The 13,754-nt window shown below is 25.5% G+C and overlaps 2 protein-coding genes across 2 annotated transcripts; one reads left to right on the top strand and one right to left on the bottom strand.

The window, feature by feature from the left end:
* The first annotated feature begins 36 nt into the window (after positions 1-36).
* LOC107170003 (uncharacterized protein C2orf42) lies at positions 37-6,547 on the top strand. Its single transcript, XM_015519983.2, has 10 exons — positions 37-494; positions 552-713; positions 2,526-2,666; positions 3,574-3,753; positions 3,833-3,998; positions 5,054-5,193; positions 5,425-5,473; positions 5,547-5,689; positions 5,837-6,158; positions 6,270-6,547. The coding sequence occupies exons 1-10, from the start codon at positions 291-293 to the stop codon at positions 6,407-6,409; spliced, it is 1,647 nt and encodes a 548-aa protein (XP_015375469.1). The 5' UTR covers positions 37-290; the 3' UTR covers positions 6,410-6,547.
* Positions 6,548-6,962: 415 nt separating this feature from the next.
* Positions 6,963-11,530, bottom strand: LOC107170001 (mini-chromosome maintenance complex-binding protein). The gene is made up of 12 exons (XM_015519982.2): positions 11,192-11,530; positions 10,340-10,516; positions 10,134-10,264; positions 9,709-9,781; positions 9,432-9,630; positions 9,206-9,326; positions 8,934-9,113; positions 8,482-8,591; positions 7,673-7,806; positions 7,439-7,609; positions 7,278-7,366; positions 6,963-7,212 (listed from the first exon to the last, which is right to left on the bottom strand). The coding sequence occupies exons 1-12, from the start codon at positions 11,273-11,275 to the stop codon at positions 7,116-7,118; spliced, it is 1,566 nt and encodes a 521-aa protein (XP_015375468.1). The 5' UTR covers positions 11,276-11,530; the 3' UTR covers positions 6,963-7,115.
* Between the last annotated feature and the right edge of the window lie 2,224 nt (positions 11,531-13,754).

Consider the following 13,754-nt stretch of genomic DNA (forward strand, 5'->3'; position numbering starts at 1 on the left):
TTTTGTGATAAAGATCTAAATTGATAATTGATAATATGAGTTGAGTCAAATTGTTTTTTAAAAAATGTAATAAAAAGTTATAGATTTGTAAGCAATTATGTATTATGAATTTTATGATTATTATTATTTATTACATTTATATCTTAGGTAGTAGATACATTATAATGAATTAATCATAAAAATAATTTAACTCATTAACTCGTGGGGTTATTATTGTATGTACATAGAGCATCGTTGTACATCGAATATCGAATTTTGTGTATTTTTTATTTTCACACAAATTGTATTCGATGGCGCATTCAAATAAAATTAAAGCACTGTTATCTGATTTGGGCAGATCAACTAAAAGAGGTGTAAAAAAATGTCCATCGTGTGGAACATACAATGGAACAAGAACTGTGGTATGCAAGACGTGTTATTTATTGTTAAAACCAAACAATAAAAGAGTTTCGCCGTCTGAAGTGTGTCGTCTACTTACACCTTCTTCGTCACGGGTATATTAATCACTGAAACTGTTAAATCAAAAACATTATGGAGTTTAAATATTTCAGATTTTTTCTTACATATCTTCTGAAAATATTGATTTTGAAGAAAGAGGATTCATCCACTTTCCAGATTCTAAAAACGAAGAAATCAACAATCTGGATACTGGAATTTGTTTAGTTCGTTCTTGTGGTGGTCGTTTATTCGATAATAATATTCTGCAGTGTCATGCAAGTTTAATTATAATAGTATTAAAACTATCATGAATATATCTTGTTTGATATTAATTAACAAATTATTGATACATCTGAATTTGAGTTTTTTTTAGTTTTTCTTTTTTATTATTGAGTACTTAACATATTTTTAAATATTTGCCAGCTTATTTCAAACAATTTATAGATTCTTTTCAAGAATTTACAATTCTTATTTATAGAAATTTAAAAATATTTAAAAACTATATACTATGTAATACTATGTTTATGAGTTTAAAAACTAAAAAATGCTTGCAAATGTGCATAAAAAATATATATGCCTTTAAAACAAATACTTAAGGCATTATATAACTTCTTAATAGTTAATATATTGTATTAGGTATTCATTATTTAATAAAAATACACTAAGGGGCATTCTTATAATGTCCGGTTAAAGTTAACGGACATTGTAAGAATCGTCCCAAACATGTTTATAATATTAATAGAATACATTTCATAATGTAAGTTGTGATACCAAAAATAATACCTTCCAATAAGTATTGGTAAGCATATCTGTAAAAGTATGTATAACACAAAAAAAAAAATACTATTAAAAACAAAAAAAGATTTGAATACGTGCTATATTAAGTTTAATATAACTGCTGTCATAGGTATCACTATAAAAGGTGCAAAATTAAAAGAAAAATATTATATAAAAGTCACAAACATCTTGGCTTTATTATTACCTTCTATAACATAATAAAATATAACTTTGTTAATTATGTTTGCTACTTAATATTGAATTATAAATTATAAAAGTGATTCCTCATGATTAGAGCCAGGAATTACATTCTTTTAAAATTGCCAAAATAAGATGCAAAATGCAAATATTCTCTTAAAAAGTTTAAAATAGTCTTCTAATATTTTTTAAAAATCATAATATAATATGCTAAAAATATATTTTATTAATATAATATATTGAATTAAGACTAGTCTTTTATATCTAAAATAATAAAGCACATAATATTAAAAAATTGATAATAAATAAGTACATAACATAATAAAATATAATACATGTTTAAAAAAATTTGATTAAATTGTATTAATGCGGTATTTTTAATTTAATTAAAAAACGTCGGTCTATAATGGTATATAATGCGTATATAATATTTCAATATCATATCACTACTAGTGGACGTATAATTTATATTATTTACGAAACTGGAACATAAAATATCAAACATCTTTTTTTTTCTTTATTTGGAATAAGCAATCTATACCTTAATACTAGGGACACAATATGCTTATGTGGTTATAGTAAATATATAAATTAATTTTAATAATCAATTACACGATTAAAAAATATCAAACATCTATAAAAATGTATCGATTTATTCTCTAATATTCTTTATCATACAATATATTCTTTTGAATATATATTCTTGGAATATTCTCATATATGCAAAAAAAAATTTTGTTATTTATTTACCTGTTTCATGATTTGCAAAAATTTTGAATCCAGGTCGTACAGTATATACTCAAAAAAAATTATGCAAAACAATTTCATTCCTGTCTCTATTCATGATGTATTCTAATAAATCATACTTTAAAATAACTATTAAATTGCTATTATGTTGTTCTATTACTTTTAACTCTGATGTCTAAGTCAATTTAAGAGTTAATAATAATAATAAATTAATATTATTTAATTTATTAATAATAATTATTATTATACTCTATATTTAATGGTTATTAAAATTAATTATCAATATGAAAATTAAAATTACTTCTAAAACAAAATCAAGTTATACATAATAAAATAATTTAATATGCAAATATTATTTGTTATAGGAAACCGTCTTAAACACAAATATTCAAAGTGTATCTTGCAAACATATAGAGACTTGTTTTGATTGTAATACAATTGGTGTATCTTTGAAAATTGACCAACAGATTTTAGAATCTTTTAGAGTTCCTCAAAACGTAAAACAAGTATGTTGCTTTATTTATACAGTAGTGGATCTTGGATCTTCATGATGGGGGTTGGGGTCATAAATGGTTATGAATGTTTTCTCTAATATCAGAGGGATAGTTTTATAGAATATAATTATCAGAATGAAAATGAATGCTGGAGAATGAGATCCGTTCAAAATTAATTACACATTTATATCCACCAATATAATAAACCATAATATATCATTAACTACTGCACAACTAAAATTATGGAAAACCAAACTTATATGATTTGGGACTTCTCACATTTGCATGTTGTTTTGTAATAGTTGATGATTATTCTAGATTATTTTTAGTAATTTTATTTGTATATTCACATGCATATTTTGAACATTTTTTAATCCCAAACCCTACTTATAAGACTTAAATCAATATTCAAAAACCACGATTCATGTAATGAAAATATTTAATTCAAATTTTTGATCACTAGTATTAATAGCCTACTTGATAAATTTTTTCAACAATAAAAAATGTAAAATCTATTTAAGAAATTCTATTAATCAAGTACATACTAATGAAAATATATTGTAATATTTGTTTTTACATTATAAAATTGAATGGGTTGCCATATTGATGGTTTATCAAACAATACCTTCTAATGAATAATCGATATTGCAGCTAGCTTATTAAGGACATTTCATTTTTTTTTTTATAAATTAAATATTTAATGATAGAATGTTTACATAATTAATATTTATTTAAAATCGTGTATCCCTGCTTTCCCCTATGAGAAAATCCTAGAACTGCCACATAATAAATTCAACATCTTAAAGAAAAAAAATTTCTTTAAACTGCCATAGGTAACTCTTGTAACTTTGTATGATGTTAAGCTAATTTAACTATAAAGTGATTGTTTGTAACATTTTTGATTTATAATTTACTTCAGGAAGTATGGACAAATTTCGTTGATAAAAAAAAACCATATTTACAACGTGTATCAGAAAATATATTCGTTGTCCGATGTAAAATTACCACTCAAAATCCTTTGGGCTATTTGCACTGTATTATTGGAAAATACAATAGATGCTTTTGTTGTACCAATACATTGGTTACAGTCGATCAAATGGTAATATTATCTTGATAAATTATAATCTATATTTTATTCTTTCATTTTACTTATTTTATTATTCTATAATTTTTGTCAGGATCAAATACCAGACTTAAATACATACTTTTGCTGTCATTACATTGCATGTTTAAGCGCTATAGCAACTTCTCGATATATGGTACAGGAGTTTGAAAAAAATCTTAATCCTTTTGTGTCTGTTTCTACATTGTCAGCCACAATTGTTCAACTTGAAAATTTGCCAAGTAAGTCATCATAAAAATAATAAATACCTAGATTTATTGTTAAAAATTTTACAAATATCAATTTAGTTTAGTTTAGTATTATAAGGTTGTGTCACACCCGCATGTTGTCTCTGTCTTACAAGTGCATAACATTGCAAAAACTGTTTCACACAGGAAAGAACCAAAAAAGCTACATTTATAACTAAGAAACGAAATTTTCACCATATGAATAGGAGAATTTTGTCTATGCAATATCGTTTTTATTTTTTCGATATCACTTATACTAAAAAAGTTCTTATTTTTCCATAATACATTATTTTTGTGTTTTTTAAGCACGAATAACTTTTTTTGTAGTTCTAATATTGAAAAAATTAATACGATATTGCACAGACAAAATTCTCCATTTTATATGGTGAATATTTTGTTTCTTTGTTATGAGTTTATCAGTTTATGACTGACTGTAGTATTCACGGTTCTTTCCCACGTGAAACAGTTTTTGCTATGGTATGCACTTGTTAAACGGAGATAACACATGGGGTGTGGCTTCTTTTTAAAATGTTTTTATTTTATAAGTAAATAACAGATTCAAGTTATAATACTAAACGTAAAATTGAAAACTTTGGAAGGCCATAACTTCGAAACTAAGTGAGAGCGACCAATTCTGATTGCACCATCGTTCTTAACTCGATAAGTTACATAAGTTTCGATAAAAAATTCAAAATGGCAAGGGGGAGCTAAACTGCAATTATGCCAAATCATTTTTTGGTCATATTATAAATATTTGTCTATTACTGGTTTTGTGTAAAAATTCCTGTTTTTCTTAACTAACATTGGAATTTATAATCCTCACTAGCAAAAATGTTTTTGAAATCAATTTACCATTTATGTGCATATTTCACAAATGGCCAACAAAGAAATTACACCCAGTCATGCTATGTTTGCCACTGCTTATAGACTAATTTTAATTTGACATTCTACTATTGTGTCTTGTTAAGCAAAATCCTGATAAATAGTTAATATTGTAACTTATAGTTTGAAGTATCAAATAAAAAAAACTGATTTAATGTTTGTTTTAGATGTCCAGGTTGCAATGGCAGAAGAAAGTAATGGGCCAGTCACATTTTTTGATGATCAGATGATTATCACAAGTGAAACTAGCGTCTTAGAAAGTATTGCTCCAAAATATCAAAGAACTGTTCCAAATATACTAGCGAAAGTAATTATTTTAATTCAACCAATTGGCTTATGTATTATTACTTCTCAATATCCTCAATTTAAACAATTTTGATGTATCTTATATTGTTCTAGTTCATGATTAATAAAACAAATGGCATATGTTAGTTTTTAATAATTTTTATTTGAAGTATAACAATTTAAAGAATATTTCATTCTAATGTTCAAATGTTCTTCATTTAACTAATATAAAAATATAAAACTTATTTTTTAGAAACGATCAAAAAAACCTCAAAACAACTCGAAAGTGAAGAAGAAGATCTGTATGATATTAATATTATATTATTTTAGTGGTAAATATTTTTATTTTAATTTACAAATAGTGTTTATGCTTAGGTCATGAAGAACCACAATTCATAAATCCTAATCCAGTATTAAATTTTGAAAAATGGATTTCTTCTGTTACTGAACGCATTAACCAAGAAATGCATTATCAATTTGATGGCAATCCTCCAACAATGGTGTTTCATATTCATAAGGTTAGTAACAAATTTGTTGATATGACTAATATTGATGAAGGAATTGAATAAAACAATTCTTTATAAAGCTAATTGATAAAATTAATTTCAAAAGCTTTCTTGTTATAAATAGAAATATATATTATATATAGAAATTTTGTTTTACAGACGTTTTTTGAATGTTTGCGAGAACGTATGTGTGTGGCTTCTGAAAAAAAACGTTTACCCAATTATACTTTAGTGTTTGTGAAGCGTGACTCATTACCTTTAGGAACATTCACAAAGTATACTTGGCATATTAATAACATATTGCTAGTGAAGAACATTTTTGAAACACCTTTAGTACCTCTTAATATTAGTCGCAGTTTCATCAGAAACACAGATGGAACATACGATGCTTTTGAGCATGAAAAGTATGACACTAATATACCAACTGATAAGTCTCATCAACCAATACAACCAAATGATTTTAAGACATTTCTAAAAGTTGGTTAGTACATTTAAATTATAATTCTAAGCATGGTTGTAAATGTATGACGGTTATTTTTAATTCATTGAAAAAAAAATGTTTGAACTGTTTAAAGAGCTTTTTGTGTTGTAGGTATTGTCAGTGAGCATCAAAAAGAACCAATACCATTTATTATTGAATGGATTCCTGATGTTCTCCCTATAACTGAGATTGGTGAATTAAGACTGACATTCAAATATGGACATATGCCCCCTAAAGAAAACACATCTTAAAATTATATTTTATTTTGCATTCTAAATTAATTATAACCATAACTACTAAATTTATGATATACTAATAATTTATTCACAGTTTTCATAATGTAGTATTATTTTTATTATTAAAATATACATTGGGAATAATTTTTCAAATATTTTTTTTTTTTTTTTTTTTTAAATATTTATTAAAAAATATACAATCTATAAACATAATTACAATAAGCATATGAGCAAAAATACATTATATTGACAGTGAATGCTTGAGGGAAGTAATTAGTCAGCAGTAACACTCGACGAAATATTTGTTAGGTTATTTCACATATAAATACATACATGTTACATTATTATTTTTATTTTATTAGATTAGCTAATTAAGTCGTGGCACAGGTGACTTTTAAGTCATTTTGGTGGATTACCAGGAATGTTTGCTGAGTTAAATGCAAGAATAAATGGATTCGTGTGGCTTTTAAGGCTAAAGTGGAAACGTAGGTAACAGTCAATAATCCAAGATCTGAGTGTTGAGGTTGAGTGAGGTATGAAACAGAAGAGTGCGTTAGTAACAAATATGTAAAAAATTATTAATCAGTATATTATTTTTAATGTGTTGCTATTTATATAATACAATTTATTTAATTTAAATGTTTAACACTTGTGTTTTAACATCTGAATAAAATAAACATTTAAGTATTGGCAATGCCAATTTATATATTCAATGTATAATTTACTTATTTCTTAATTTCCGTTGATTTTCTAAAGACTTTCCATTTTCCCAAATTTCGTTATCAAATTCATTCTTTCCAGAACATAAGGCAATCAATCTAAAACATAATATAATTGAAAGTAAGCAAAAAATAGCTATCTAAATCTAAGTTTCAAAACTTACTTTGAAATCATCATAAAACGATGCAAGTCATCACCAGAAACATTTTTGGGATCAGCTTTTCGCATCTCCACGTAATCATTTTCAATCACCTAAATAAAAAAATAAAAGAGTGAATTGATGAATTAAATTATTTCACAATAACTTAATATTAATTGACTTACTTTTAAAATATCTTGATCATATATAAAAGGAAATGTTGAAATTATTGCGATATATTTTCTCAATTTGTTCAAAAGAGGTAACTGACTGTTTAGGTAACCATGTACTGAATTCATTGTCTCTTCAATGCCAGAACAAGATGGGTCTGGCTTCAGCACAATATCAATATCACACTAAAATAATATATGTAGTTATTAATTGTACATTTGAAAACAAATAATAACTAATTCAATTACAGGTAGTAGAGATTTTCCAATTGATAATGTCAGTGTTGGTATTTGGGTTTCATAATCCATTCCATAATAAGTGAAATCATACTTCATTTGTTGGTTGGATATTATATTTTTTAGAGCTTCAAGATTTAGGATTCCTATAAAAAATCATAACATATAATTTATAAAATTTATAAAATATTAAAACATACCAACATTAATATTATGGTATACTTATAGTTTGTTACAGCAATGTTTAGAGAACTAAATAAAATTATGGAATTCAAGACATTCCAACTATATTTTAATTAAAAAATGTTTATTTTTTAAATCTAAAGCCAAAACAAAGAATTCTTGAATTATAATTAATTATTTTTAAATTATATTTAACAAAATAATTTACCTCCCAAACCTTCCTTTTCCTAATTTAAGTCAAATTTGTAATAAAGATAAAATAAGAACAGTTAAAGACGAGAAATATTGTAACTGTCCAATCAAAATAATGTGCCAATACTAAGTAGTAGCTATAATAGTACTTTCTATGAATTTCAAACATATAATAGGTTAGACAAGAAAGGATTGTAATACATCCATGTTCCTATCTTTAGTTAAACATGCATAAATACACAAAAAATGTTTTTAAACCTAAAAGAAACAGAGACAATTAAGGATAGACAATATTAATTAATTTTCTTTGGATAGAGGCAGTTAGAAAGGAATTTGTTTTGCAGCCATGTGTCTCGATGGCCCCTAAAACTGGAAAAGAATATTATGTTAAACTATATTCTGTAATTATGGTAAAATAATATATTTAAATAAACATGTTAAAATACCTTTACTATCCAAATTACCCGGCTGTAAATCTGTTTCATCTAAGACCAAATGTGTCCTATCTGATAGCTGTAAAAATCCTTTCAATAGTCTATTGGAAGTATAACATTTTCTGAAATAATATAAAATTTAACTTATCAGTTTAACTATAGCATTATATAACCATTTTATCAATGAGAGGTTAAGAACATTTATTTAGATAGTATATTCAGTGAAACAAAGGTCGAAAACCACTGAATCACAAAATATCAACTTGGTAACTAAATTAAGTTCTAGCGATTGACTGATGATAAACTCTTACTATAACTATATTATTTATTATTATCATAGTAAGTATCAATAATATAGCGATTAGTAAGTTTTGAAACATTTAATGCATAAATATATTTTAAAATATTTTCAAGCTTTTTTAATATATTGTATAGATAGGTATTACGATAATATATATTATTACCTTGGAATCAAATCCATGTTATTCAAAGTGTGTATTTGGATTGGAATGTACTCACTTTTTACAACCAAATAAGATATTAATGAGTATAAATATTTTGTGTAGTTTTGTCCAATACCATTAGGAATCCCACGAATGTTTAATGAAAATTTTCCAGGAACTAAATTGTGCTGTCTATTATAACTATATTAAAATATTGAGTATAGTATACACTAACAGTATTTGTGTCAAAATCAAAAGTATTTTTTTTTGTATTTAACATTAAATATACATACATGGTAGATACAAGATAGAATAATAAATAATCAGCCGCTAAAGAGTCTCCTAATAATGCTTGAGTTAATACAAATTTCAGCTCTGCACGAATGTTTGAAGCATCATTCCAGATAGATTTATCTAGTTGATAAATTTGTTAGGGTTAAAATAATTATTTTATTAATAATTATTAATTACACATAAAAATTTCATATATTAGACATAAAAACACAATTTTCAACTTACACATTTCTTCATCATCTGGAATTAAGTTTTTTAGCAGTTTCAATTGAACAGCATGAATACAATGCATTTCTTTAGCTATTGAAGATTGTTCTTCTAAATCTCCACTGTCTTCTTGAATTGTACGTCGGTCAAGAAATCCAACAACTTCTACAATTTGGTTTAACTTGAATTCACTGGTATTAATATCTTCAGGATATACCTTAATATATAAATGTTTACAATAATAATAATATTATAGTAATAAAATGTATGAAAAAACAACAAAATTAATACTTACAAAAATAAATATTTCCTTAGAGTATTTTTGACATACTGGATCAAGACGAATACGTTTATTCACATTTTCTTCACTAAATAAATATAATATTAAATTGTATAAATTATCTAATATAAATTATTTTGGAAATATACTCTCTCTGTCTCATAAAAGAAAGGTACTGTGTCTTAATGAAAACCAGTCGATCATGCATATCTCCATGCAAGACAGTTATAACAACACTAGTTGTCTACTAGGGTCATTGAATTGAGTAAATACGATGGGTGCATCAAAGTGGACCAATCATTTGGCATTGTGACATATCAGTAATGATAGAGTACGAGTAGCACTTCGACAGCAAGGCAAGTCACAATCTGACAGTCTATTTACACAAAACAGTACCTCACTTTTGTAAGACAGATTATAGTACTTAATAATTAACACACAGTTGAACTTCAGCATTTTTGTTTGTATTAGTTACATCTTTGGCCCATTCATTCAATCCTGGAATTGGGATACATGCAACAATTTGTCGTTCCATCAATGTATCTCCTCCAAATACAACTTCTTCTCCGGGCTACAAAGTGAATAAATTGTATACAAAAATATAACTAAATCTTTTAATTCTTTGTACCTATATGATTATACTTACTTGAAGATTTTTTGTGCTGCTTTGATATTTTGCTTGATGCAAAATAAATTCATCATTCTCAGAATTGACAATTTTATAATTGCTACTATAGTATTCTGGATTTAACATATCTTGTATCATTCCTTTAAATCGTACAAAAGTCCCAAGAGCTAATTTATCATCAAATAATAAAGGCACCTAAAAAGTAAAATTATTTTCATGAGAAATTTGCAATAAAATAAATGTATTAATCATAACATTTGTAACTAATATAGTATTCATTGAAATTAAAAACAGACCCTAAGAAATATAAAAAATTATAAGTTGCCTTTGATTAAAAAATATTAGGTAGGCATAAAGTAGTTAGATTGTGTATGACATTATTAAGAATAAATGCCTATCTGAAAACATTTTTTATTTAACAATGTTTGTAAAATTATAATTTTAACTAAAAGTCAATAGTAGTTATTATAGCATGATCAAAATAATATTATTCTTAAAAAACTAATTCTTGATGTTCATGACTTTTGCATATTAATTAAAGTTGTTTATTGATTTTAGGCAATAAATAAGAAGCGATAATTAACTAGGTAGATAACTTTTATAGTATTTTTCCAACTTTTATTTTTTTGTCTAAAAAATGTACCTAACATTAAAGTAAAATAATATACTATATAAACATTATTCATGTTTCTGTTCTGGTCGGTCATAAACTAATGTCACAAGACACAAACATATTTAAATATATAGGCTGTTCGTCCTAGGTGTCTAGGAGCTTAATGTTGATGGAAACTTTTGCAAATGTATGTATAAAAAATATGCATTTATTTTGAAATGCAATCATTCTACAGATCAACAGTCACTTTCCATTACCTTCTCCCAATTCCCTGGTTCATTCAGGATTCTCTTGCATTCCTCTACATTGCCATTCCAGATATCAGCAGTCCAAGTATCCATAATAGTGAGCGTGTAATAGGTGGGCGAGATGTAATATTATAATAAAAATTGTAGTATAGTAAAGTTGAAGAACAAAAACAGAAAAAATAGTGATAGTTCAAGTTATAAATGACTGTGATCTGTGAAGATCGTAACGGAGAAAGAACGATACACAACACTGTAAAGGACGAAAATATAAAAGGATATAGACTGCTAGCGCACCGCGAAAATTTTTACTTTTTATACCTTATGGTTGATGCTTGACTGCTTGAGTCTTTTATGCCTTATCAATTTAAAGTTTTCCCTCGCTTTTCTTTGTTTATCTCCACTATGCAGATTATCAATATCGTAGACCGTGGTCGTGGTCCATCCACTAAATTGTACCATGGAAAAATTATAGTAAACTTTTTGTACTCAGTAAGTTGATAGATAGCGTAAATAATATCAAAATAATTCCATCACCATGGTTATTGCATTTATGAGTTTATGACCTATCTATTTTTATAATTTTACACTCGAATAGTCGAATAGTTAAATTGTTTGGCAAAAAAAATTGAAATGTCCCATATAGCTTCATTACACAAACTTTTGTATAAAACAAAAACAATAAGGCTAACGATTATCATAATAATCCTATTAGACAATAGTTAGTTAAATATTGTAATTATTGTTATGTATGTATACTTAATAGTTAAGTTATAATACAGAATTGCAATTATAACTTTGTATACCTGGAATGTTTTATATTAAGGGAATGTCAGCGGACTATTTTCAACTAAAATATAAAAACTTGTATGTCACCAAATTATTTATTTTCTCTAACCACGCGCAAAACCCGAGACCAAAAATAGCAAGTTAATGACGTTTATGTTCAGAATATCCACTCTTCTATTGTTAGCTTAAATTAGAGCAAATTTACCTGTTATTAAACCTTAAAACAAGATATTATTTATATTTATTAGTTGAATTTTTTACAATTTATAAATTTTTGTGCAAATTACCTTCACAAATAATCTTTGTAGGCTTTAAATTTGAGAAAAGGTTAATTCACTTTATTACTAAAGTTAATAGCACGAAGTTGGTAAGTTGGTTCTGCCGGCCATAAATTTGGTATGTTGCAACATTTGTAAACAAATTGTGCTCTGAAATATTAAATGGATTAATATGTCGAAGCTGTTGTAAATATACACGAACGTAATTTTTTGGTAAATATTTATAATTGATAATAATAGTACCTACAAAATTATTAAGAAATAATAAGAATACTTAAATAAAATATAATTCTTTAGTCTCCTACTTAAACATTTTCAAAATAGCCTCAATCATGAACAAGTAAGAGATATCTGTATAAAGGTTAGGTTAATGCCTTAGTGCTTTTAAATGCTACAAAGTAAACTTCTGCACACTCAAAAACTATTATACATTTATACCTATGTAACTGTGTAAGGAATGATACTTCCGAATCAAATCATAAATGAATATCTCTATTAAATTATAATGTAATAATATAATAGAGTAATACGCTAGATATAATTGCTTGATAGTAAAGTTTCTTTCACAAGTATTAAAGATAAGTAGGTATTATACATTTACACTAATACTCTATAGGCAGAGTTGGGTAATATTAAAGATAAAATTGTAACTTGTATTTTATTATTATATCTTATATAATGATACATTTTATACTAGTATCTTGTATTTTTTTTTTTTTTTTTTTGCTAAAAGATACAATATACTATTATTGTAAAAATGTGTACTGACCAAGATTTTTCGCTTTTTGATGTCAAATAATTTCATTACGGATAGTGTTTTAAGTTTTTACGAAAAATTGTCCAGGTGCAATCGAATTGAAATTAACGATAACAAAAAAATGTACCATACAATTTTATAACTTGTAAAGTTGTGAGATAATTTGAAAAATATAAAATTAAATTAAGGTGCCCGTATATCCTTAGCCCATTTACGGTATACACGTATCTACAGTTATACAGATAACTTATAAATCGTAAGTCCATAAAACCATAACCAATTTAAATTATTTATTCATTAATAATTTTTCAATTTTTACAGACCATATAAGTCCATAAGCAATTATACAAATGAACTATATTATACAAGTACACATTAAGATGTAATTAATTTTGGTGTATTCATATTATATATAGTTATAAATTTATAATTAGTACGTATTGACTATATTATGAAATATAAAAGTATCCTGTATCTTGTTATATTAAATGTATGTATCATGATACTTTTTGTTTAGTATCTCGCCAAACCCTGTCTATAGGTAATTATTAAAATTATTTACGAGTGCACGTCCTATGTCGTATATAGGTAGGTATAATATGTATATGACTATATCAAAATCTGCAAATGTAAATAATGTAGGTAGTTGTTATTATTATAATATAAAAAAGTCTATTCTTTATTTTATGAGATATAATTACTCAAAAAATATAGGTAGTAAATAAATAAATTATAATATTATAATAGACCA

The sequence above is a fragment of the Diuraphis noxia genome, unplaced genomic scaffold (assembly GCF_037042655.1).
Source record: "Diuraphis noxia isolate RWA-SAM2 unplaced genomic scaffold, SU_Dnox_SAM2 contig0003, whole genome shotgun sequence".
Classification (NCBI taxonomy): domain Eukaryota; kingdom Metazoa; phylum Arthropoda; class Insecta; order Hemiptera; family Aphididae; genus Diuraphis; species Diuraphis noxia.

What these genes read in the sequence shown, in the direction of transcription:
- LOC107170001 (XM_015519982.2), bottom strand. Translation starts at nt 11,275, where the DNA reads ATGGATACTTGGACTGCTGATATCTGGAATGGCAATGTAGAGGAATGC. An exon ending in GCAGCACAAAAAATCTTCAA is followed by an intron (nt 10,265 to 10,339) that starts GTAAGTATAATC and finishes TTCACTTTGTAG; the next exon opens with CCCGGAGAAGAAGTTGTATT. An exon ending in AACATGGATTTGATTCCAAG is followed by an intron (nt 8,592 to 8,933) that starts GTAATAATATAT and finishes ATATTATTTCAG; the next exon opens with AAAATGTTATACTTCCAATA.
- LOC107170003 (XM_015519983.2), top strand. Translation starts at nt 291, where the DNA reads ATGGCGCATTCAAATAAAATTAAAGCACTGTTATCTGATTTGGGCAGA. An exon ending in GAAAGTGAAGAAGAAGATCT is followed by an intron (nt 5,474 to 5,546) that starts GTATGATATTAA and finishes GTTTATGCTTAG; the next exon opens with GTCATGAAGAACCACAATTC. An exon ending in TGGTGTTTCATATTCATAAG is followed by an intron (nt 5,690 to 5,836) that starts GTTAGTAACAAA and finishes TTTGTTTTACAG; the next exon opens with ACGTTTTTTGAATGTTTGCG.